This window comes from Aspergillus foveolatus (assembly GCF_047715535.1).
Source record: "Aspergillus foveolatus strain CBS 279.81 unplaced genomic scaffold BDW70scaffold_9, whole genome shotgun sequence".
NCBI classification, from domain to species: domain Eukaryota; kingdom Fungi; phylum Ascomycota; class Eurotiomycetes; order Eurotiales; family Aspergillaceae; genus Aspergillus; species Aspergillus foveolatus.
In genome coordinates this window covers 580,451-604,247 of record NW_027396073.1, presented here as the reverse complement: position 1 = coordinate 604,247, position 23,797 = coordinate 580,451, and the positions used below count along the sequence as shown (strand labels likewise).

At 51.4% G+C, this 23,797-nt stretch overlaps 8 protein-coding genes across 8 annotated transcripts; 4 read left to right on the top strand and 4 right to left on the bottom strand.

Moving 5' to 3' along the window:
- Positions 1–38: 38 nt before the first annotated feature.
- BDW70DRAFT_131049 (uncharacterized protein) lies at positions 39–1,384 on the top strand. The gene has a single exon (XM_073735917.1). The coding sequence runs from the start codon at positions 390–392 to the stop codon at positions 1,302–1,304; it is 915 nt and encodes a 304-aa protein (XP_073598798.1). The 5' UTR covers positions 39–389; the 3' UTR covers positions 1,305–1,384.
- BDW70DRAFT_131046 (proteasome regulatory particle lid subunit RPN11) lies at positions 1,370–2,982 on the bottom strand. The gene is made up of 4 exons (XM_073735916.1): positions 2,678–2,982; positions 2,285–2,538; positions 1,696–2,231; positions 1,370–1,636 (listed from the first exon to the last, which is right to left on the bottom strand). The coding sequence occupies exons 1-4, from the start codon at positions 2,744–2,746 to the stop codon at positions 1,479–1,481; spliced, it is 1,017 nt and encodes a 338-aa protein (XP_073598797.1). The 5' UTR covers positions 2,747–2,982; the 3' UTR covers positions 1,370–1,478.
- A 155-nt stretch (positions 2,983–3,137) lies between these two features.
- rpdA (histone deacetylase RPD3) lies at positions 3,138–5,860 on the top strand. The gene is made up of 4 exons (XM_073735915.1): positions 3,138–3,566; positions 3,625–3,925; positions 3,977–4,518; positions 4,566–5,860. Exons 1-4 carry the CDS (start codon positions 3,354–3,356, stop codon positions 5,571–5,573), a joined length of 2,064 nt encoding a protein of 687 aa, XP_073598796.1. The 5' UTR covers positions 3,138–3,353; the 3' UTR covers positions 5,574–5,860.
- A 238-nt stretch (positions 5,861–6,098) lies between these two features.
- BDW70DRAFT_131042 (60S ribosomal protein uL14) lies at positions 6,099–7,626 on the top strand. The gene is made up of 5 exons (XM_073735914.1): positions 6,099–6,238; positions 6,544–6,591; positions 6,765–7,011; positions 7,110–7,187; positions 7,245–7,626. Exons 1-5 carry the CDS (start codon positions 6,222–6,224, stop codon positions 7,275–7,277), a joined length of 423 nt encoding a protein of 140 aa, XP_073598795.1. The 5' UTR covers positions 6,099–6,221; the 3' UTR covers positions 7,278–7,626.
- Positions 7,627–7,772: 146 nt separating this feature from the next.
- BDW70DRAFT_157557 (uncharacterized protein) lies at positions 7,773–9,479 on the bottom strand (the record flags this gene model as incomplete). Its single annotated transcript, XM_073740373.1, has 1 exon — positions 7,773–9,479. The coding sequence occupies one exon, from the start codon at positions 9,477–9,479 to the stop codon at positions 7,773–7,775; it is 1,707 nt and encodes a 568-aa protein (XP_073598794.1).
- A 211-nt stretch (positions 9,480–9,690) lies between these two features.
- BDW70DRAFT_131037 (putative polarized growth protein (Boi2)) lies at positions 9,691–13,788 on the bottom strand. The gene is made up of 3 exons (XM_073735913.1): positions 13,120–13,788; positions 12,846–12,989; positions 9,691–12,776 (listed from the first exon to the last, which is right to left on the bottom strand). The coding sequence occupies exons 1-3, from the start codon at positions 13,175–13,177 to the stop codon at positions 9,988–9,990; spliced, it is 2,991 nt and encodes a 996-aa protein (XP_073598793.1). The 5' UTR covers positions 13,178–13,788; the 3' UTR covers positions 9,691–9,987.
- Positions 13,789–15,487: 1,699 nt separating this feature from the next.
- Positions 15,488–18,841, top strand: BDW70DRAFT_157555 (MIZ zinc finger domain protein; the record flags this gene model as incomplete). The annotated part of the gene is made up of 1 exon (XM_073740372.1): positions 15,488–18,841. One exon carries the CDS (start codon positions 15,488–15,490, stop codon positions 18,839–18,841), a length of 3,354 nt encoding a protein of 1,117 aa, XP_073598792.1.
- Positions 18,842–19,939: 1,098 nt separating this feature from the next.
- On the bottom strand, positions 19,940–21,762 carry BDW70DRAFT_157554 (DUF5102 domain-containing protein; the record flags this gene model as incomplete). The annotated part of the gene is made up of 4 exons (XM_073740371.1): positions 19,940–20,656; positions 20,711–20,946; positions 21,013–21,600; positions 21,672–21,762. 4 exons carry the CDS (start codon positions 21,760–21,762, stop codon positions 19,940–19,942), a joined length of 1,632 nt encoding a protein of 543 aa, XP_073598791.1.
- Between the last annotated feature and the right edge of the window lie 2,035 nt (positions 21,763–23,797).

Here is a 23,797-nt window from a genome sequence, read left to right as displayed (position 1 = left end):
TTTCTAATATTTTCTTTTCTTTTTTCTCCAATTATGAAAGTTGATCACCCAGTCCACAAATTTGACCCAACAAGCCAAATCTTCATGCATGCCGGGTTGTATTAGCTGGGGAGACTGATTATCCCACACCCAAGAGCCGCAGCGAAGAAACTTTTGTGCAGCTGCAGCCCCGTTAGTGGGATACAAAACTCATCTATCTTCTCTTGATGATAAAAGTGCTGGGCTCATACCTGCTTATCTTCTGAGAACGTATCTTCCTATTCATTCTCGACTTCAGCTTAAGTTCAATAATGGCATGATATAGACCATCAATCGTCTAGTGACGGCTTTCTCCATTTCGTATCGTCCCTGCGTATACCCTCTAGACCACATTTTTCCAAGTTATCACGATGGCCGACGACCTCATAGAACCCTTGCAAAGAGTACGTTTCGCGGATCAGCCTGCCGGAGCCAATGCATACAAGCTCCGAAATGTAGCGGCAACAGCATACGACTCCGAAGAAGATGAAGAAGACGAAGAATATCCATCTCCAAGCGAGCCATTTCGCTTCTTTGATTTACCTGCCGAGATCCGCTTACGCATTTATCACTTTGCGCTGTTTACACCTCGGCGTCGCAACAGACAAACGAACGGCAATGTTGGAGCCTCGTCGAGGAACCCATCGCGTTCCCCTCAGTCGGATCGAATTGCTTTATTTCTCACTTCGAGACGAGTGCATGATGAAGCGTCTGATTATTTCTATTCGACGCAAGCTTTTCGAGTCTTCCACATCCAAGACTATTCCCGGATACCTACTATCAGTGGCATACCCACCAAATATCGCTCTTCTATCGGCACGATCGAGTTGATACTTGGCTCTAGCTGGACTGCGCCGCCTCGCTCTTGGAGGGTTACCCGCCAACTAGGGTTGGAGGAGATGACTCGCCTCCGACTCCTGAAGGTCTTTGTTGAGTGCGATCCATCTCATCCTGTCTTTAACGGCTTCCGCATCTCCAATAACTTCTATCAAGATTTCGCCGGCGGGTTGTTGCGGCAGATACTCGAGAGACTGCCACGCTTGGAATATGTTGAGTTTGATGGGAACCCATCTGTAGTGAAAGGCGGAGCGTTGATGAAGCGACTACTGCATGAAGCAAGAACAGCGGGCAAAAAAATCGTCTGGGGGCCACAGCGAGGGTGGACTGATTATGATAAAGAGGATATGATTGCCGAAAGAGTTGTCTACGGGTTGCAGAGTACGGCTAGACGACCTCCAGTGACTTATATCAGGGAGAGCTCTTCTTTGTTCCAGGGGGTCGTGTAGATACCATTTTCCAATCGAAGAATGACTTGTATATAGCTTTTTTGCCACTGGACATACTGGAATGAAGAAATCACGAGTAATGAGGTTCGATCTCTAGGTTTGACAGAACACGACCGTCAGAATGTATTTCGTCAAGCCAATAAAGAACTGTAGCTATTTTCATGCATATATCTACTATAGCTCCTCGTCCACATCCATACCGACGCCGTTCTGAGGCTCTTTGCCGTTTGTGCCGTTAGACTGCCGTGCCACCGAAGCCTCCTTATCAATCATTTGCCGTGAGACAGCAACGATGTTGTCTTCGATCAATTGCTGGCTTACATCCTCGATGTCTAGACGCATTTGTTAAGAAACCGTCCTGACGTTGTGAGTGGTAGGTATGATGACTTACGCTTCTTGGGGTCAACCTTTCCGACATATCTTGTCTTCAGCTGGTCCTTAGTGAGCTCCGTCTCCTCCTTCACTCGTTTCTCGTAGCCCTCAGCCAAGTTAACGAGCTGCTTCATGCGGTCAACATTGTGCTGACATTCGTCGTGAAAGTCATTCATCTGCAATGCTTCGGTCCAGACTTGCTTGTGCAGGTTCATTAGCATGTTCTCCTCAAGTCCCGTCTTGCGGTAGTTGATGCCAATGCTGTAGTAGTGTCTGTTTAATCCGTGGATCAGAGCCTGGATGGACGGCTTGTTCAGGTGACCCAGATTGGACGTGGTTTGTCGGGGCTCTTGACCCATGACAACCGTCTGGGGCTGGATGAGACGGAAGGCATCGATGACAACCTTGCCTTTGACGGACTGGATTGGGTCGACGACGACAGCGACAGCACGAGGCGTAAGCTGCTCGAACGATTGCTGAGTGTTGATATCGACGGAGGAGAGCCAGCATCCGAACCCAGGATGCGAGTGATACCAACCGACAACGGGTTCCGGTCTAAACCATGCATTCTCAGCACAAACCTGTCAAATCTCATGGCTATAGCTTACCGTCCGGTTTGCCTAAGCATGTCCATCATTTTGGTTTGGAATACAGGGTCAACAGCTTCGACACTGACGCCTGTACCGCTCTGAGGCATCGCAAACACGTCGGTTACTCGTACTGTATATTCGTCCACGAATTCACCCAGCATCAGACCCATGACTTCCATAGGGACACCTGCTCGACCGTGCCTTAACATCTTCAAGAGCGCAAGAGATGAGATGTGTACGGTTTCGGAATTATCAAGGAGGTTCGGAGTATCCTAATTATCACGATATAAATATTAGTATATGCTGACTTGGCCATAATAAGTCCCCGATTCCAGAGCAGCCGAGCAGAGAATGCCCAGCAATATCAAAATGGTACAAACAGGCAGAAGACAGCAAGTAGGCACAACTCACAGCACCTGGAGCAGAGCCGTTCATTCCCATACCCTGGGCGGCCTGGATCATCCTAGTGAGTCTATCCATTGCTGCTGATGATGATGTCTAAGGAAAATATAAAGTCGGATTCTGGAGGGCAAAGGACTACTTCCTCAACGGGAAGCTCCAAACGGTCTGTAAGTGTCGGCGCGGCACCGAGACGTAAGCCAAAGATGGAATGTAGATCAGATCAGTAAGGAAGTCGGAGTTGAGGATGAGAAAGCACAGGAAAGGAACACGAAGATGAGGGAAAGCTATCGAATGGGGTGTTAGTTAAGATGCCGTGTCCGCGATGATCCAGACTTGAGCTGCGCAGGGCCGCAGGCACGAGAGGCTGACGAAGGCGGTGAACATAGCTCATCTGCGGGCACCGCCATTCGCTCGGCCTCTCCTTCGTTTCCTCCCAGCCGGAGTAGATTCTCTCCACTCCGATCCATCTCGTTATTCCAATTTCTCTGATGTATCCTCATTAATATCTCTTCCTGGTAGATTTTTCTGCCTGCTTGTTCCTTACGAGACTTGGTCTCAAACCTTTAGTCATTTTTCTGTTCCCACGACTTACTCGCGTTTCAAGGAAACTCCGCGCTTTAGAGATCTTCCCACTCGTCCTGATTGAGGACTGACTGTCGCCTTTCCCTCGAACTTACCGGAAAAAATGGCTTCGGGAACATCGGGGCCGGCTGGGCCTCCGCTGGACCCCATCGACCTTAATGTGTCTGGAGATCGCAGCAAGAGGGTTGCCTACTTCTACGACTCAGATGTGGGAAACTATGCATATGTGTCAGGGCATCCCATGAAGCCGCACCGTATCAGGATGACGCACAGCTTGGTAATGAACTACAGTCTCTACAAGAAAATGGAAATCTACGTGGGTTTTCCTCCATTTGTACCTTGCGAAGGGACGTACTAATGCTCAACCTTCGCAGCGTGCAAAGCCCGCCTCTAAATTCGAAATGACCCAATTTCACACCGATGAGTACATCGACTTCCTTTCTAAAGTTACACCCGACAATATGGACGCATTCGCGAAAGAGCAGAGCAAATACAATGTTGGTGATGACTGCCCTGTATTTGACGGGCTTTTCGAGTTCTGCGGCATCAGTGCTGGCGGTAGCATGGAGGGTGCCGCCCGGCTCAATCGTAACAAGTGCGACATTGCTGTGAACTGGGCTGGCGGCCTTCACCACGCTAAGAAGAGCGAAGCTAGTGGGTTTTGCTATGTGAACGGTATGTCAAGCTGTTCTGCGGTTTCAACAGCACACTGATAAAACGTTGTAGATATCGTTCTCGGCATTCTGGAGTTGCTCCGCTTCAAGCAGCGGGTTCTGTATGTCGACATTGATGTCCATCACGGCGATGGTGTTGAAGAGGCGTTCTACACCACAGATCGCGTGATGACTGTTTCATTCCACAAGTACGGCGAGTACTTTCCCGGAACAGGTGAATTGCGCGATATTGGAGTTGGACAGGGCAAATACTATGCCGTCAACTTTCCTCTCCGCGACGGCATCGATGATGTCTCGTACAAGAGCATCTTCGAGCCCGTCATCAAGAGCGTGATGGAATGGTACCGTCCCGAGGCTGTTGTTCTCCAATGCGGCGGTGACAGTCTTTCGGGTGATCGCCTAGGATGCTTTAACCTCAGCATGCGAGGCCACGCGAACTGTGTCAAATATGTAAAAAGCTTCAATCTCCCGACGTTAATTGTCGGAGGCGGTGGCTATACCATGCGCAACGTTGCTCGAACCTGGGCATTTGAGACTGGTATACTTGTCGGTGACAACCTTGGATCTGAGCTCCCTTATAACGACTATTACGAGGTAGGTACCCATTCTGGTATATCGATCAATATGCTTATGCAAGACAGTACTTTGCACCGGATTACGAGCTGGACGTCCGCCCGTCAAATATGGATAATGCCAATACGAGAGAATATCTAGACAAGATTCGAACACAGGTCGTTGAGAACCTAAAGCGAACAGCTTTTGCCCCATCCGTGCAGATGACCGACGTTCCTCGTGAACCTTTGGTAGACGGTATGGACGACGAAGCCGAGGCGGCCCTCGACGATTTGGATGAAGACGAGAATAAAGACAAACGCTTTACAAAACGACGCTTTGATCAATATGTCGAGAAGCCCGGCGAGCTGAGCGACAGCGAGGATGAAGATGAAAATGCCGCGAACGGAGTTACCCGCAAACCGGCTCACTTAAAACGACGCAACCAGGCCAACTACCGACTAGACCTTGCGGATTCTGGAGTTGAAAGCGGAATGGCTACCCCACAGGACGCTTCATCGGTGGCTGATGAAGAGATGGACACTGGCGCTGATGTGAAGATAACAGAAGCGCCTGGCCCGGAACCTGACTCTGAAGCCCAGGGAACATCGTCAGCAGCCGAGCCGCCATCAAGGGCGGGAAACGGATCTGTTGATGAGCCATCTGAGATGATCGTCGATTCGAAAGAGCCACCCAGGTCTGTTCCTGTCTCCCGCCCTGTCTCTCCCAAACCAACAGACGAGGATACGGCTATGGAGGATGCAGATATGCCTGCGCCCGAGGTAAATCAGGAGAATGCGCCAGAGGCAAGGCAGGCAACGCAGAATAAGCCCACGGAAGGAACACCTGCTTCGGAGAGCGCTGTGGCTAAGTCAACGCCGCAAACAAAGGCGTCCTTCGAGAGCAACGAGGGCCGGGAGCAGATAGAACCAGAGACAGTGAAGGAGGCCGGCCTTGCAACAGTGACAACCGAGAGTAAGGACAAGACTCCTGAAGCACCTCGAGCGGGTGCTGTCCCCGCGGTAATCGCGGAGCAAGAGACGACCAAACAAGGGGAGCCTAGCGCAGAAGCACAACCCGAAGCCGCAAAGGAGTGAGGACTAGCGCAGCAATTATGGCGGCGGCGTTGGTACTCGGGTTCCTGGCGCAAAGGGTATGGTGTTTGGAATTTACTAACTGGCATTGACTTTTTAAGGAGGGTTCTTTTTCTTCATATTGTGCTATTGCTTTACATTTGAGCTGGTGATGAAATAATTCATGTATTGCATTATGATCCTGTCTTGCAGTATAACGCGCCGTCCACATGCTCGTTGGGCTGGGCTGCCCTATAGAATAGAAAGCAAGAAGAGTCCAATACTTGTTTGGCATGGTGAGAGCCAACCCCAATAAGAGATGTGATTCCTTGTGCGCATAGTCCTTGTAATAATAATGCTCAATGCTTGACAGGCTGATTTTACTGTCTGTCCATCTAGCTAAGTAGTTGCGTCTGAAAAGAGATCAGGTCCATACGAAGCTGACAAAGCAGATCGACCTCTTCCCAAAGAAGCAAAGTCTTAGGGCTCAACAGTCCCACTCAACTCAACCAATGAAGTGGCCACCGCCAAGATTTTGCAAGCACACCCGCACTAAGCGAGAACACTGAGAAACCCAAGTGGAAAGCCATCCAACTTGTCTCGACCTCTCGTCGCCTCCCTTCTGTCGCCAAACCCGTTATCCGACACCGTTAACGCGAATACATAGCCAAGATGTCTTCCAAGAGAGGGTGAGTTTTTTTGAATTTATTCGGTTGTGCTTGTGGTTTGCGCTGGGATACCTACGCCGTGAACGGTTCGATTATTCGCCTTGCGTCAATACACGGAGAGAGAAAACGATCCGAGGATACTGAAATGGAACGAGATCTGGAGGCTATTGTGCGGAATTTCAGAATAAAGACGACGCGAAAAATGATCGGATTCTATTCCTTACAACCTGTACAGGACTTGATATGGACTCAGGATTCGAAATTCGAGATTTTGCTAGGAAAGCTTTACGTCTTAGGGAACAATAGCTGACCAAACTTTTGAATAGTCGTGGTGTTGCCGGCAACAAGCTGAAGATGACGCTCGGTCTGCCTTGGTATGTTCCAGCCATGAAACCAACCCAATCCGAATCAATACAAGCTTTACCCCGAACATCGAGCATCGCACGTCGGATATGATAATCCCTCAAATCGCTCTACTCCACCTCTACCAAAACACACGATGCCACTACGAGAAAATAGGGAAAAGCAAAGACTAACATTCAGACAGCGGCGCCGTCCTCAACTGCTGCGACAACTCCGGTGCCCGTAACCTCTACATCATCTCCGTCAAGGGCATTGGTGCGCGTCTGAACCGTCTCCCCGCCGCCGGTGTCGGTGACATGGTCATGGCCACCGTCAAGAAGGGAAAGCCCGAGCTTCGTAAGAAGGTTATGCCCGCTGTCGTTGTCCGCCAGAGCAAGCCCTGGCGCCGACCTGACGGCATCTACCTCTACTTCGAGGACAATGCCGGTGTTGTATGTTTCACTCCTACAAACTCTCATGCTTCTCCAATCTCGGCCATCAATCCATCCAGGCCATTCGGGTGAAAATTGCCTAACATGCATCCGTCTAGATCGTCAATGCCAAGGGTGAAATGAAGGGTTCCGCTATTACCGGCCCCGTCGGTAAGGAGGCTGCTGAGCTTTGGCCTGTAAGTTATTCCGTCGTCATATATGACTGGCACCCTGCTAATATGAACCTTCCTCAGCGTATTGCCTCCAACTCCGGTGTTGTCATGTAAACGGGTTGCAGCGGGGAAATGGGATGTATTAGAACGAAATACCAGCGGGCTCTTTTAAAATGAAAAAGATTTTGATACTCTCTCCACCCTACTCTCCATTTCCTGGCCTTGTCGTTTGATGCGTTTATGGTCGTACGCGGCATCGCCTTGGGTAAATTTCCATATGGCCATTCGACCTAACAATCGAATGACGGAATATTGAGAGAAATATCGAATGGTGCCTATCACACCTCGTTCTTATCGCATTTGATCGGCGTCATTATCAAGACGTGGGAATACTGTGTTGTCTACGGATCTAATATGCCTGTAGCTATTTACGGTAGTTAAGCCAAGACGTTGAAACGTATCATTCATTCAATCATCCTTTCCAACACTCTTTATCGCTTTCCAACACTTTATCATACACGCAGGCATATCATTAATAATGTACAGTAGAAAGAAAAAGCAATCCCTATGTCGCTAAAAAATAGAGGTACAGCCTCCGTTAAATCCAGCTCATCCCGTCTTCTTATCCTCCCCTACGACTGCGGGCGGTATCGAAGACGGGCCGGAGCCAGAATATCCAGATATACGCACCAAGGCGTACAAGGCTCCAACAATAAACGTGGTAATGTCAACGACATGAACAGCCCACCAGATATGCTGCACGCCGGCGGGACACATGGTGACAGCGTACCTCCACTCCGAAGCGGCAGTGTCAAACCACAATGACAGAAGGCCTGCATTGCCGCCGTACTCCCCCATCATGGAGCGAAGGGTGATTTCTCGAATGGATGGAGATGACGAGTCCTGGGGTCCGGATGTGTCGTGTCGTGTTGTGTTCCACTTCCAGCTCAGTTGGCCACTCTCAGCCTCGTTGGGGAAAGAGCCTTCGTTATTCTCGACAGGTGGCTGCGGTGGTTGTTTCTGTATAGAATGAACGACGTCACACCCCGTATGGTCATGGCCCGTCAAGATGAGCCCGTTCCTCCCCCACCCGCCCGCCGGTGCGCCCTCGTCCCCAGTCATCCCAAAAATCCCCTGCAGGATCCCGTTGGAACTGACAAACTCGCTGAGATGGTTTTGCTCGCGCAGCCCGCCAGCTTTATACCGCTTTTTTCCGGATTCATCGTCTTTCTCAAAGAAAGTAAAGTAAGGGCCATCCGTGCAGACACCCTCAGGTTTATGGAGCGGGAGATGTGTCAGCAGGAGCGTGAACGTGCTCCGGTCTTCGACGGGGTATGATCGGTCAATGATACTGTTGATATAAGCGTATCCTTGAGTCTGAATGTCCTGAGAATAAGCTGGTCCATCGAGCGTCAAGCTGTTTAGATTGATTAAGTGTAGCGACGGCGTTAAATTACCAATCGGGGGATGCTGAAACCTGATATCCCAATTCGCGCGGCCGAAGACTTCTTCGAAGCGCGAGATGCGCTGTTCGCTGGCGTCCCCCGAGTACCCGACGTCGTGGTTGCCGACGATGTTGATGATCCGGTGTGCCCATGACGGTGAGGATGGTAACAGCTCATCTGCTTTCACTTCATCACTTTCAGACTTGGCGTACCCCTTCTCGCCCGTCCGAGTGAGCTCATCGTCCACCCGCTCTCCGCCCCTAAACACACGACGCCAGTACCGACTCCCCCTCCGCTGAAACTCCTCGTCTGTAACCCACTGACTCCCTATTAGATCACCCAAGACTGTAACATGCGTCGGCCTCGTCCACCAATGTAAAGTGCGATAAATATGCGCGAGGTAGTAGTCGTTTCCTAGAAGATCGAGCCGTTTGCGTTGTGCGGCAAAGGCGCGCGGCAGATCTTGCGCCAGGAGACTCCGTAGAGCCGCTGAGATGGTCCTCCACACATCAAGGTGAACGGGGAATGGCGCGGTATGTATAGACAGGAGCGTATCGCTCCAATGTTTCTGGAGTCGGGCTCTGAGTTCGTTTTCTGGGCGCGGGAGGGAGCTGTCCCCCTCGAGCTGAGGGTCGGCTAAGACGAGGAGCCGGAAGATCGCTGGCTCTAAGTCTGGCGTTGACTGTGGTGTGAGGTGTGTTCTGAGGGTGTGGATGAATGCGCTGGGACGTTGTGAGGCATTGGAGCTGTTCAGAGGGAGAGGATATGCGCAGCCAGAGAAGACGGGGTAGAGGTACAGGTAGACGGTACTGGTAACAGCGAGTGGGAGGAGGCTGAGGAGAAGCCGGGAGAGGATCCAACGAAGGGACATGGAGGCGACACGAAACGGAAAAACAATGTATATTTATTATAATATCATGTTCAATGGTCGACCGCTGCAGAATGCAGAGGAAAGAAGATATAAACAAGCTTGCTTCGGAGGTTTAGTGCCGTTGGCGGCTCGGCGGCAGTACACATCAGTCTTAGCACTTGAGAAGTGACAGTAGTGAGATAATAAAACATTACAGGATTAGTAGCTGGTGGTTATTATATAGTTCTGCATACATTGATCCAGTCTTACATATCCTCGCTGCATTCGTGACTGTCCAACACTACCAAACCATCATCCAATGTCCCGTTAAAATCCAATCACTCCAGAGGAAACTTACCCATATCTGATTATAAAAATAGGATGATGCTGACCGTTGAACATGTTCCGAAACAGGGGGGTATATCACATTAACGCCGGGGTAGACATAAGGGGCCAAATTATTAATATAAAAGACTGAAGAGAACGAAAGTGGGGAATGAATGAAAAAGCAATCGTGAAAACATCAATCTTAGGACGTGCGAGCCGTCTCTGGAAGCAAAGACGACGGACCGGTGTCAAGCTCGCCCAGTTGGTTAGGATGGTTGACATCGCCCACGTCAACTGGAGACTCAACTTGCTCAATGTCAAGACCTTGGATCATTAAACCAGCCCCCTCATCCTTTGCGGCTGCATCTTCGACCAGGGCATCTTCAACGGAGGCATCTTCGACCAAGGCGTCTTCTGCCGGTGTCTGACCTTCGGGCATTAAGGCCGGCGGTCGCTGGTTACTCATCTGGGCCTCCTTAAGACTGATAGTTCTCTGCTTGTTTGTTGTCTCAACCGGAAGATGGATGTCTCGCTCGATCGTCGCCTTCATCAACGCGGCCATCCACTTGCGACCTTCTTGAACACCATCAACCTGGAAGTAATGGACCGCGGGTTTCGTAAATTGCACTGTACGAGTTGTCTTTGGCGGGATAAGCTTGAAGAAGAAGGGTCCCTCCTTGTCCGAGCGCGATCCGCGCCTGGATTCCGATGTCGAGCCATTCTCCGAAACCGAGCCATTACCGGCCGGTACACTACCTGCAGGTGATGTAGGGGAGACTGTTGCGCCCGTAATCGTGGCATGTAGCGCAACGATTGGGTCGTTGTCTGCCCGGAGAACTCGATGAGCTGTGATATCGATTAAGCCTCGCTCCTCAGTATCGCTTTCCGAGTAGTAGTATGAAAGACGACGGCCACGCAACACAAATAGCCGGGGCTTCCAGGTCGCCATTAGGTTTGAGGACCGCTTCTTCATCCATCCAGAGAAATCGCAGCCATCCATTTGTTCCTGCGGTGTCTTTTTCTCCAGACCCCGTATGTAAGCACTCGTATCTTTCTTGGATTTCACCCCAGCCTTGACAGAGGGCCGAGCCCGTGGCACCAATATGCCTCCTTCCGCAGTCTTTCCAGAGCCGTCGGTACTATGTCGCTCGGAGCTTTTCGACGTCGAGGGGGTTGTCGACCCCGTTCGAACAGAGGCCGGGTCACTCACAGGGGATGCTGGGACTGCAGTAGCATCGGCACCCTTCCCCGCTGTATCGGACATTCGAAGCCCAACAGCACGTCGAAATCGGGGCGCGGCCTTTTTGAACTGCTGCAAAGGCTGCGCTGAAGAGCGTGAAGACTCGGAATCTTGCTTCCCCGCCCTCGGAGCAAACGAAGAGAGGAATCCACCACCTGATGCTTTGGACCCAGAGCTGTGAGGCGGTTGCTGGGCAGAGATGCGGGTGCTCAAACTCCGCAATCGACCTTTGGAAGAAGGGAGGGGGTATGTAGAACCGCCGTTCAAGGCGTGGGGAGGCGCATCCGTGACTGAGTCCACGCTGCTGATCCGCGAACGCCTCCGATTGGCTCTGAACTGCTCGTCAGGATTGCTCGACTGTAATGAGTGAGCGCTACCGGCCACCGATGCTCGCTTCTGAAGAACCTTGCGTTGCGTCCGTGAGTCCGTCTCTGGTCCTGAAAAATATCCACGCTCCAGATCGTCAGCTACGGCGGAGTCCAATCCATTGGTGTATTTAGACCCAGTACTGGTAGCCCCTAGAGCGGTTCCCGGACGCGGAGTTGCTCGCTGCGCCCCAAGAGACATGGTCCAGCCGCGATCAAAAGATCCTTTCTTACCGTGCGCCAATCCGACGTGGGCGGACGTTTCTTCGGCGATTGAAAAACGGCCTGTAGCGTCCAATGACGAATGTCGCCTTTGGTGGTTGATCTCTCGGATCGACGCAGCAGAAGGTCGGCGAGAATGGTCCATGAACCCAGTGGGTGGTGTTTGCGGGGTGACCGGTGAACTAGTCTCACTCTGCATGTTGTTGCTGACCAGGCGCGGATGCTGGGTGCCACTGAAGGACCCTCTGAAATTCGGTATTCGTGGACGCAGCGGCCCTGTCTGACCACCACGGCTCTGCGAGCGTTCTTCAGACATTGTTGAAAATGCGGCGATCGAACCCCGGGCAGTCGATGACTGTTGATCTTTGTACCCTTTGATTTCTTCCTGAAACGATTTTATCTTATGCCAGGTTTTCAGCCGTCGCCCCATTACTCCGAAATCAAATTCCTTCATCATGAGGAAATCCTGGTTCATGTCCAAAAGCACGTCTCCCGAGATCTCCTGTTCCTCAAATATATCACAGTGTTTGTCTTCTATTCCGAGCTGCCGCAGTTGTTTGACCGTCTCTCCGACTTCCCATCTCCGAACTTCTTCCTCCGAGGGTTGATTGCCTTCCTCCTCATCGGTCTCATGGCCGTTGATATACGACATCCGGTGATCCAAGTGGCTACTGTATTCACTGGCCGAGTCATTGATGGTCTTTTGGTCAGCAGATGGCTTCACACTGTGGCGTGGAGTGCTGAGATCCGTAATGTGCTCATCGATGACACTTAGAGTCTCGTTCATGACTGGGCTCTCTTGACCACTGGGATGGGGGTTGAGTGATTGTCGGATGGACTGTTGGATATCGCTCGCCATCTTTATGTTCGGCAACGGGGATGAACTGGACCGGTTTTGCGGTTGCTGCTGCTTTGATGCAAGCAGCGACGGGTTAGGTTCGCTTTGTCCATGAGCACCCCGAAGATCGGTCATGCTGACGTGTCGAGACGCTTGTGGCGTCGAATCGTCGCTCTTGGGCGTCGATACGAAATCTCCAGAGTGCAGTGCATTACCCCCTTGATAGACTGTTGATTCCGCAGTCCCATCCGTCGCAAGCGCATTCGGTGATTCTGAGCTACCAGTTTGGGGGCGCACAGAGGTATTAGGTGCTTTGGTGGTGTAGACTAGGGAGAGCAATTGGCCATGTCAGCGAAACCCTCCGCGCAATTGTATAGAACAGAGCGGCCACACACCTCCTGGGAAAAGGCCGGTTATCCCAGTCCTTAGGTCCTTCCCTAGGTACCATCCGTCGCCGAAGCCATCGTCCAGCTCGACCAACTCGATTCTCTCGCCCTTTCGCAAGTCGAGTTCATCCTCTGAGCGCGCGGTGAAATCATCTGTATTGTTTAGAAAGAAATGCGTCAGTTACCTCCTCAGAAAGGGAGGGGGGAGGTGGCCGAGGCGCGGAAGATGACGAGAGTGGGGTGGGAGGAGCGCTGCTGCGACCAAGGTGAAGAAAAGACTCACGAACAACAAGGAGAAGATCTCCTGTGTGATACCCACGAGGCGCCGAATTCAGAGCCATCGTGCCCAGCCCGAGGAGGCCCCAGGAAATGCAGCTGGCAGAGGAGAACGAGAACAGGTGAGAAGGGAGACGTAGGCGATGGGATTCTCCGTCCTCCGATAATAAGTCGATGCAATATGGAATTTAATATAAGAGTAAGGGCGGATCTGCGGCCTTCACCACCGCTCTCTCAATGGAGACCCGCGACTAGATGAAGTACTATAGTATAAATGATGAAAGATAGTAAAAGATGAGGATGATAGAAAAGAGTGTCTGGAAGCAAGAATGAATTTTTGACTGTGAGGACTGTGAGGTGGGGGGTAAAATGATGCTTGATCAAAGGATGGTTGGGATGGAATGGTTCTGGTTGAGGCCCGGACCAAACTATTTAAATCGCATATAATTTCTCTTGAAAGAATATTTCATAGGCCAGGAAGGGAAGGACGAGAGCACTGAACTATAATGTCAGTCTCTATTCCCTCCGGGCAATGGACGAGGGGAATTCCTAGGGGATACCAGAGTTGAAGCCGAAGTGTCAATTCGGACGTGTCTGTGATTGGAGCCAGCATACGGCCTGCGGGAGGACAATTAAGCTAACAACCTGCTATTTTAGCGTAGTTGAACTGTCACCCAAAGTCCCTATATTAATTCCATGCTAACCCACTGCGTACTTCCTCGATGAAAACGTCAGATACCAACATGCCGATAGGTCATGTGACTCTTAACCTTCCGTCACTTTACTAAGTTTTTACTTCTTCAATCTTTTCTTCTTCAATAAAAATCAATCAATCAATAAAAATCTAGACGTTAGCTGCATGACATGGACTTTATGTAGCCTGTCAATGAAGATTAAAATATAGTATTGATACAGAAAGTAGTGGCTTTGGTCGCGAAGCTGTAGTGTGTTCTGGACCCTGGTCGAATATATACTTTCTCTCCGTGAGCGATCGACAGGTCTATAGAAGCAATTGACTCTGAGGCTGGACTGCGGAGTACCGAACCTGCACATCCATACAAAAAGAAGAATGTTCAACTCTAATGAGACCGGAATATGATTCCAAGAGACAGTCACTCGCAAGGGATCCAATCATTGATTCTTGGTGGTCGCGTTTCCGTCCCCGGGAATGTTCTCCTTCATTTCTTCGTCTTGGTTCTACTTAATTGTAGACAGAAAAAGACAGAAAATATCCCTATGTGTATTCGAATCACCCATCCACTGGCGCTGCAGGGTCCCCAGCGTCCAAAGCCGCTAGCCTTGTTCGACTTTTGTTTTGATTGAGTTCGTGATAACTTTGGCCTCTGCGATATCTCCAGCGTCCAGGATGTCCTGGAGAATCTAAACCCCTTGCTGACTGGGTAATGCTTGCATGCTTGCTCATCAAATTGATAGAACAGACTTCCTAAGGCCCTCATTCCTAAACAGTGTGGTTCGGTTCATGTTTGTTAATTGCGAATTGCGCATTTCTTGTAGTTGCGGCTGCTTGCATTGGTACAGTCATTTGCCGTGTAGCTGGACGGATGCTTGCATTGGATCAAAGAGAGTGCAGCGTTCATTGAAATACGCTGAAGATTGAGGCTTCTCAGCTACTGCCTAGCCTTGGCGAGTCTGGCTCCAGCCATATCGTCGTTCCTGAGTGCTGGAGATGAGGTCTGTCACTCAAGCTCGCACTAAGACCTGTCAGACACGCTGGACTGCCTCTTCACGGCTACGTGCCTTGCCGGGCTGCACTTCAGCGATTAGGCCAGGGGTTCGCTGCAGGGTTGAGGCGTACTCTGAGGAGACAGTTATAGGGACAGGTCAAAGAGCAAGAAAGAGCTGGTTGACTGGTATTCTGGTCTGCATTTCGAGTAGAATCATCCAGAGCAAAGCCACAAATGCATCCAGAGGGCTGATGCTGGTGAACTATTATTATGCTGATGGTGAACAACTTCTTGGCAGTCCCATTATGGCTTTCGCCTACCATTGTGAGGCTGAAGAAAAGACTCATCTTTCAATGCTTAGGTGGCCTGGCAGTCTCCTCCCATCAATATAGAGCTCCAGCAAAAGAGGTAGCAAATGCATGGATGAGCCATTAGAGTCGACCTTGTGAATAGCACAGTATCACTCGTCTTAATGAATAGCAAAATCCAGCATAATGACCAGCATTTGAAACCTCTGCTGGTTTGTGCTTCAAGTCTGTGTTTCTTTTTCTTCTCACCGGCTTCACACCCTCCCCGAAGCGGAAACTTACCATCTGCGCCCGGCCAACTTGATTGCAATCAAACAATCCGGGTATTGCCATCAAACACCGCCATCTTGCTTGCCGATGAACGCACACTCAACATGCTAGGATGACCCCGCCCGTGGCTAATAAGAATAGTCGCCCGCCCGATCCTGCGCGCCGCATAACGGTTTCGGGGTTGGAAGTGACCGTACAAAACTCCACCGCTAACCGGTTTCTCGCGGGGGCCGCTCGGAAAGCGAGGTACGCGTGGATGAATTCTCCTCTCGTTCAGCGCGACGACCAGACTCAGACGACAGCACTCCCAACCCCGGAGCCGTCAGCTTCTGCTCCTGCTCCTGCTGCTCCTCCTGCTCCAGCGTCTCCAGCTTCTCCAGCTCCTCCTCCGATGCCAGATCTCCCATCCTCACACCAGAATCTCGCCTCATTCCACAATAATCAAAGTGCTATCGCCTCGCCTGCGCCCACAGCTCCCCGAAATGCAGTCACTCGTCTTCAGACTTTGCCCTCTTCGACTACAATAGCACAGCAGAAGCAGAATCCGGAGAATCAAGAGACACAGAAGCAGGGCTGTCTGGAACAGCAGTCGGTCTCCTCACTTCCTTCGCCGGACCCCACCATTCCCCCGAGATCGCATACCAGTCCGATAGTTGCCGTCGAGAGAAATGGGGGCCCCATTGCCAGTCCCTCCATGACTGCTTTCCCGTCGCCTCCGCTGCAGCAACATGCTTCAAATCAACGGCGTCCGCAACCAAACGGTTCTACTGTAGGAACATTTCCGGCCTCCATACCAAGCAATCAACAGGCGAACTCTTCAGCAACTCGGCAAGGATATCCCCGCTTCGTTCCATTTAGCCCGCCTGGCCACTCTCATCCTGCTCCTACTGCTCCAGTTCCTACTCCTCCGTTACCACAGCAGCACACAAAGACCCTCTCACAAACGTTGGCTTCGGACCGCCCTTCGGTCATTACAGCGGAGTTTTTTGTGCGCGCAAAACGGAATTTGGATGCGTTTGTAGCGAAGGAAAAACGGTCGTTGTTTGTCCACGATGGCGTTGAAGCTCCACGGCTTCAACTCCTGGACTATGCCCTTACACATCAGGACCTCATATTCCTTGCCCTCCATCAGGTGTACTGTCTCGACAGCTACGACTCGGCGCAGCTCAAGAACCTCCCCGGCTTTGGTCCCGAGCATGTGAAAGGCTTATATATTGTCCGGAATCTTTTGGTGGATAATCAGCGCGTCGCGTCGAACTTTTTACAATGGTGTGTTGAGTTTCCATCCCCTCTGTCAGAGCTACTCAAGGATTGGAAGTATCACATCCAGTTTCAGGGGATGCTGCGCCTTCTGGCTGACCTGGTGACACAATGGCCAGTTTTTGAAGACATTGTGCGGACGAAAGGCCACCCACCGCTCTTGGATGATCTGAGGTCGCTCGGTGTCATGTCCATGACATTGCAGTTCAACATTTTCCTTTGCTTGTCTCGGCGGATTCCCGGCGTTAAGGCGGAAGGTTCACTACGAGAAATCTTCTTGCGAGACTTTGATTACTATATGCGCCGTCTCTCGGGGCCAATCTCCATTGAACAGAGGCGCCGTGAAAACGAAGAAATCACATCAATGTACTATGCGGCTATTGCAACAGCACGGAGGGACAGTGTTGGCGCAGACCTACCGAGAATTGCCGGTGTCGCTCATGGCGTTTCGCGTCCAGGACAGACTGTACCCACTCCTGTATCAGCACCACCAAACCTGCACTTCGTGCAGCATCATTCACCACATATGCAGTCGCATCTTGCAGCGGGAGGCCGGAACGGCATGGCTCCGGCGTCAGCCAGAAGTTCCCTCAGCGCAACACCGTCCCTGCTTCCAGGACAGTCTGTACCCCAGCAACCTGACACACAACAGCGCGGTTCCGAGCCGTGGGCTCAGTCAGGGCAAGCTATATCACCCATCGTGGCCACGACGCCGCAAGCCATGATGCCGCGTGAATCGCATCAGGGGCGCCTCGTTCAACAGTATCCCCAACAGCCCTCTCACTCGCAGTCTCAGCCCCAGCTTCAGCAACTCGAACAACTTCAGCAGCCACAGCAATCTCAGCGAACAGGGTCACAAAATAAACGGCTTGTTCTAGGTCCACTGCCACAATCGCAAATGGTTGCAGGCCACAGAACACAGTCTCCAAACCTACATTATGCAACGCTACTTCAAACACAGCCTCGGCAACTACAACAGCAGGCAGCACGCCAGCCCTTCTGGACGCCACTCCTACCCCCACCAAATGCGCCCCCGGTGATAAACACACGGCCAAACCCTAATCGGCTTGCCATCCACCAGGCCTATCTTCGCGATCCAATCAACAGATTTATCTCGGGCGATGGCACTGGAACCAGTGAAACAGAGTTATTGCCTCACATGACCTCATTCTTCATGAAACCCAAAATCCTCCGCCAGGAAGACGGTGCCGTTACAGAGTCTATTTCGTTGTCGGGAGATGAGCTGAACCGCCGCGCATCTTATCGTGGACAAGGCAAAGGGGAGCGTCTACTTCGGACCGTTAAGGAGGGCAGCCAGACTTATCGTCTAAGATGCATTAAGGCCCCGCAATCTGCTGTCAGTTTGAACGAACATTCGTGGTGCGTTGCAGAAACCGCGTGGCCTACTGCAATATACGTGCACATCAACAATATAGAGCTATTCCCGCGTCGCAAAATCCACAACACCAGAGACCTCCCAGTGGACATTACGCTTGTCCTCCAAGAAGGTTTAAATAAGATCGAAGTCAACTTCATTCTAGGACCTGCTGAACAAAAGAACTTCACATATGCAGTGGCTGTAGAAGTACTCACCTTCCGCTCCCTTGCCCCTGCAAAGGCTCTTGCCCAGCCTCTGCCAGCCGCCGAGTCGCAAAAGCGCATTCAAGCTAAGCTTGCACTCAAGCCCGACGAAGATGGCGACGAGCTGAGTATCGTTAGCGACGATCTCAAGGTCAGCCTCGTTGATCCATACACTGCACGCATCTTCGCTGTCCCCGTGCGCGGTCGTCATTGTGACCACACAGAATGCTTTGATCATGAGACATTCCTAGGGACTCGCCTCCTCAAATCTGGATTTCAATCTGCGATAGTAGCGGACTGGAAGTGTCCCATCTGCGGCCGTGATGCTCGCCCCCAAAACCTCATTGTTGATGGATTTCTGGCCGACGTGCGCAACCAATTGGAACGCACGAACCAATATGAAAGCGCTCGCGCTTTGAAAATCAGAGCCGACGGAACCTGGGACGTAGTAACCGATAATGACACTTCGTCCTCTGAGCAACGGATTTCTCGAACAGCTTTAAAGCGAAAGTCAAGTGTCCTGCACACTGGAATCCAACAGCGAATCAAGGTCGACCGCTCTGCCTCTGCTCCTGTACCAGAGCGAACTCCGGATCAGTCTCCCGAGGTCATTGTCCTGGATTGATGAGCTGGAATATTTTCTGGCATAATTCGTCTACATTTCCGTCCCATTTTCGTCTCCTTTCTTTTTTCTTTTCTTTTACCTCTCTTGCTTCTCTATCCAGATTCTAGGCCGCTCTTCTCTTTCCAGCAAGCTTCTCTCCCACTTGCACAGTTACAGGCGCACTGGTTGTTGCACGATGATACCCCGCGATTCATGTCTCATGTCCTTTTTAGTACTTTTACCCATCTCTTTGTCTTCATGTACCTATACCTCATCACAGACCTGAGCCTAGTCCAAGTCCAGAAAAGCACCGTTGCGTCGCAGTAAGTACTCACAAATACCTGCGACGAGCCATGAAATGAAGTTGAATCCAGTCAAGCTTGATACCCATCATACCATCTCCCGTCTCAAGGATAATCATGTTGGAGCTTTCCTGCATGCGGTGTGACTGTTTGGATTACAGTGGATTGAATTTGGTTTGCGTAAACTCTTCAAGCCTTTATTGCAATATATGGAGTCCGGGTCCTCTTTGTATCTAATCGGGGATTCGTTGGTTGGTTGGGCAGATAAATCATACGTTGATCATTACTGAATACCGTGGTTTATGACGAACTAGGTAGCTGGCTGCATTTTCATCTTGATTGTGAAGTAACGAACGGTACTGCAGTATATACCTTCCGTTGAATCACCTGCCTCGTGAAGTCGACATATAGTGTGAACCTGAGCAGCCAATGGCCGTGACTTTACTATGAACATTAAACATTAGTATAGAGAGACATGGAAGCATAGCGGAAGACTATTTAACAATATCATAAACATATAGCTAGGCTTGAATGGCAGGAAACCCTAAAATGGAATCTGTAGAACTCTAAGCCCGCTGTGCGGTTACTATGCTTACAATAAGTTTTTCCGTAAAAAATTGCCCCAGACGCTTAGTATCATTTGCTAGCTGGTATAAAATGGGAAGGGGTGGTCTAAGCAACATCAAGCAGTAGGTATAGAAAGTGAAAATGAAATGGCGCTAATCATGGACGGTGAAAGTACGGATGAAGGGCTGGATGGATAGATGATTAAACACTTATAATATAAAGAGGTCGTTCTTCACTTCGTTCTTGATCATCATTTCCGTACACGCCGAGCATGATTTACTAGATTCTCTATCACGCCCTCGAAAGCCTCCTTTTCGCTTAAGAGACCATCGCGGCGTTTTAGCCAAAATTCGAGTACGGCGGAAGCGCGCAGCGTGAGCTGTTCAAGCTCTTTGACATGGGTTTGGAGTTCAGTGTCGGTGAGGCCATCTAGTGCGGCGTCGGTGGTTGCGCAAAGTCGCCGTACCGTAGCGAGGTCGAGCTCTGGTGGTGGTGACGGCTCGCGCCGTCTGGATGACCGCTGCCGAGTCGCGGTGCTGGATGCACGTGGGCTGTTAGGCCCGCTTTGTGAGTCTTTCCTAGCAAGGCTTTGGGAGCGGGATAATGAGCCCGCGGAAGTCGATTTAGTTCCGTCAATGTTAATGGATGGGAGAATGAGTTTTTTTTGTTTTGATGCAGGCAGGATTTCGTCTAGGTCTACGGGGACACCTAGGGAGACGAGGAAAAGGCGACGAATCCGGGACTTGACCCAATTCTGAGGTTGAAGCGGGGGTGGGGCAACAAGCTGAGACCATAATGAGAGTGAGCGTTCAGTGCTGAAGATGGCAGACGAGTTCGGGATAGCTTGTAAGTCTGACTGGCTGGATAGCGCAGCTTTAGATGCAGGAAAAAGTCGGTCAAGGGTTCCGTCCAGAGTGGTGAGCAGGTCAGGCAAAGATTGTATAGATTCGAAGTCTATTAAAGGAGACTAGACACTGATTAATATGGGAACAACGAGCACAACTTATTGCGGTAGACTTACGACAAAAGGCGGCGTCGTTTTCTGGGAGGGCTGTAATGAGGCGGGATCAGGTTCGTCGAGGTTTGCATCTGGCTCTTGGAAACCGTCGTCGAAGTCGCCGAAGTCATCATCACCCCCCTCCTCGAAGTCGTCGAAGTCATCACCGCCTAGGGTTTCAGCAGAATCCCCTTCATTTAATGTTGTGTTTTGTCCAGTGTGATTCGGATTCGAGGGGCTATTTGAATGAGGCAGAAGATCTGAATTGGTCAATCGTCCCTGAGTTTTTTTGAGCCCTCCTAGAGGTTAAAGAACCGTATGCTTACCGGGTGAGTCAGAGACCGTCTCTGTTGCATCCGGCAAAGTGTCGCTCGGCCGTCTTCGATGAGCACGTGGACCAGAGTGTATTGACCCATCATCCGGTGCATCACCGACTTCAGAAAGTAGCGTTTCCGGTACAGGCGTCGTTGTGGTATTTGCCTCGCCGAACTCCGTGGGTGCTGCCAACGGGGTTGGGGATTCGGAAGTCTTGGTGACTATATCTGGAACAGCGTCCGCTTTCCGTTTTTCATACGCCTCTGTCCCAGGAACATCACCGTAACTTGGTTGGCCTGGGTCAACCTTTTCCACCACGGTCCGGGGAATTGGTGTACCCCCGGGGGTTGCAGACCGGCGATGCTGCCCCGCAGTGGAAGGGCTCCTGCTGCGTGAGATCACCTCAACCTCATCAGGAACAGCATCTTGCTCTCTTTTCTCATATGCGCTGGTTCCTGGGACGTCACCGTGTGAAGGGACATCGTCCACTTTCTCCACCCGGGTCCGGGGTACAGGAGAAGCACGAGACGTTGCGCGGGAGCGAGAACGTGAGTTGCCTTCGCTGGCATCTGAGAAATGCTCTTCGTCGCTATCGGAGGCTATAAATTATAGATATCAGTCAATGAGCTGCCGGCGAATAACTGTGCATCTGAGCGCTTGAGAGGCTTACCATGGTCAGGGGCCCCTGGGTCCTCGAGCTCCAGGCTCTGCCTCGGGGGCTCCAAGTACGAGCTGGTCGGAGGAGAGGGGCGTTCCGACATGGAGAAAGAGTACGCTCTAGAAGTCAAGATCGGTCATGTAGGCGTAGATTGTGGCTTCTGAGGCTCGACAGGAGACGGCCAGATGCACAAAAGGAGGCAAGGTTGGAAAAAGCAGGTTACAGATTGGATAATTCAGACCATCTGGTGACGAAGTCCAGCCTCGACCTAGTTGCCTTAGCGCCTGAGGCTGGAATTATTCTGCCTGAGGTGCTCATAATAGACGCAGATAAGCGCACCTCAACGTGATTGGCTTCTGTAAGCGCAACAAACTTCGCGAGCAGCTTCAGCGGCATCTGGGTTTATTATCTTGAGCAGTTGTCCCGGTGTTGTTATTGACTTTGCCTCCTGTGTCTCGCAACCATTTTCAATTAAACGAGCTTCTCTCCAGTTCTGGGCGCAGTAAGAATGCTTAAATCTCTTCTCATCTTTACGAATGGTTCAAATTTCGCTAACGTTTTTGCTCATTAACCCAGGGCTGCCCTTCCGCGATATCCTTGTCGTCACTCCCTGCGCTATGGCGTTCAATTTCGGTAAACAGAACTCCTCGGGGGGGTCAAGTGGTGGATTGTTTGGATCCGCTGGAACGTCCTCGAATACTGGTTCAAGCGGCGGTCTCTTTGGAAATGCTGGAGCAACCACAGGCGGCACTTCTTCATCACCGTTTGGAGCCGCAGCCGCTTCCAACCAAGGCTCGTCTATATTCGGTGCTGGACCTGGTAGCGGCAGCAGTACTCCTAAATTCAGCTTTGGTGGTGCGACATCCTCACAAACACCCAACAAGCCGACAGAGTCGCCCGCTTCGGAGTCATCGGGCACCGGACTGTTTCGCGGTACCAGTAAACCTGGCGGTGGCCTCTTTGGAGCCGCTACAGCAACTCCTGCGTCTTCTGGCACGAACACACTCTTCGGCGGCCAGCCGTCCACTACTCCTGCTGGTCCTCCGCCGCAGGGAGGCGCTCCCGCACAAGGCCAATCTCTGTTCGGGCAGCAAAAGCCTGGCGGCCTCTTCGGATTAAAAACAACGTCGTCTGGGTCCGATCCAACCCCTGCTACATCGGCCCCGTCGCTTTTTGGAGGTGGACAGTCTACCGGCAGCAGCTTGTTAAAAACTACTACGCAGGAGAGTACTCCATCATCTACTGCTACTAGCGGTAACTTATTTGCCAATCTCGGCGCAAGCAAACCAGCTGAATCAACAAAACCGACGACAACTGCAGATAATACCTCGAATTCGCTGACTTCAAATGCCCCTGCCTCGGGCACACAAACTCCCTCGTTATTTGCGGCTCCATCCTCTGGCACTGACGCGGCATCTAAAAACACCCAGACAACCACATCTTCTGCTACACCTCAGAAGCCTCTTTTCTCTCTCGGTGGAACAACGTCATCCGCCACACCCTCTTTTACTCCTGCAGCTGCTCCTTCTGGCGGTTTGTTTGGGGGTCTGGGTACATCAAAACCCGCGGAAACCTCGACGACGAAGCCTGCAGCCTCGACAGGGAGCCTGTTTAGCAAGCCCGCTGAGACAGCGACCACGCAAGCTCCAAGCACGTCTGCAGAAGCTACTACAACTGGTACAGGCGCCAAACCGGCGCTGACTGCGACATCCGGACCTACTACGACCACAACTGCAGCAACCTCCGGTTCGAGTGGTACCACTGCAGCCGGCGGTCCTGCTCTCGGCGCATCGACCGCTGGTCCACCTCCACCGGCTCAGTCACGCCTTAAGAATAAGACGATGGATGAAATCATTACTCGATGGGCGACTGACTTAACCAAGTACCAGAAAGAATTCCGGGAGCAAGCCGAGAAGGTTGCTGAGTGGGATAGAATGATAGTCGAGAATGGCAGCAGGGTTCAAAAGCTGTACGGCAGTACAGTGGACGCCGAACGTGCCACTCAGGAGATCGAACGCCAGCTTGCTTCCGTTGAGGGGCAGCAAGACGAACTGAGCTCCTGGCTGGATCGCTATGAACGCGAAGTCGACGAGATGATGTCCAAGCAGGTTGGACCTGGCGAGAGTCTACAAGGGCCT

What these genes read in the sequence shown, in the direction of transcription:
- BDW70DRAFT_131049 (XM_073735917.1), top strand. Translation starts at nt 390, where the DNA reads ATGGCCGACGACCTCATAGAACCCTTGCAAAGAGTACGTTTCGCGGAT.
- BDW70DRAFT_131046 (XM_073735916.1), bottom strand. Translation starts at nt 2,746, where the DNA reads ATGGATAGACTCACTAGGATGATCCAGGCCGCCCAGGGTATGGGAATG. An exon ending in ACGGCTCTGCTCCAGGTGCT is followed by an intron (nt 2,539 to 2,677) that starts GTGAGTTGTGCC and finishes CGTGATAATTAG; the next exon opens with GATACTCCGAACCTCCTTGA. An exon ending in ATGCTTAGGCAAACCGGACG is followed by an intron (nt 2,232 to 2,284) that starts GTAAGCTATAGC and finishes TGCATGGTTTAG; the next exon opens with ACCGGAACCCGTTGTCGGTT.
- rpdA (XM_073735915.1), top strand. Translation starts at nt 3,354, where the DNA reads ATGGCTTCGGGAACATCGGGGCCGGCTGGGCCTCCGCTGGACCCCATC. An exon ending in ACAAGAAAATGGAAATCTAC is followed by an intron (nt 3,567 to 3,624) that starts GTGGGTTTTCCT and finishes CAACCTTCGCAG; the next exon opens with CGTGCAAAGCCCGCCTCTAA. An exon ending in CTTATAACGACTATTACGAG is followed by an intron (nt 4,519 to 4,565) that starts GTAGGTACCCAT and finishes TATGCAAGACAG; the next exon opens with TACTTTGCACCGGATTACGA.
- BDW70DRAFT_131042 (XM_073735914.1), top strand. An exon ending in TCGAGGACAATGCCGGTGTT is followed by an intron (nt 7,012 to 7,109) that starts GTATGTTTCACT and finishes GCATCCGTCTAG; the next exon opens with ATCGTCAATGCCAAGGGTGA. An exon ending in AGGCTGCTGAGCTTTGGCCT is followed by an intron (nt 7,188 to 7,244) that starts GTAAGTTATTCC and finishes AACCTTCCTCAG; the next exon opens with CGTATTGCCTCCAACTCCGG.
- BDW70DRAFT_131037 (XM_073735913.1), bottom strand. Translation starts at nt 13,177, where the DNA reads ATGGCTCTGAATTCGGCGCCTCGTGGGTATCACACAGGAGATCTTCTC. An exon ending in AGATCTTCTCCTTGTTGTTC is followed by an intron (nt 12,990 to 13,119) that starts GTGAGTCTTTTC and finishes TAAACAATACAG; the next exon opens with ATGATTTCACCGCGCGCTCA. An exon ending in AACCGGCCTTTTCCCAGGAG is followed by an intron (nt 12,777 to 12,845) that starts GTGTGTGGCCGC and finishes TGCTCTCCCTAG; the next exon opens with TCTACACCACCAAAGCACCT.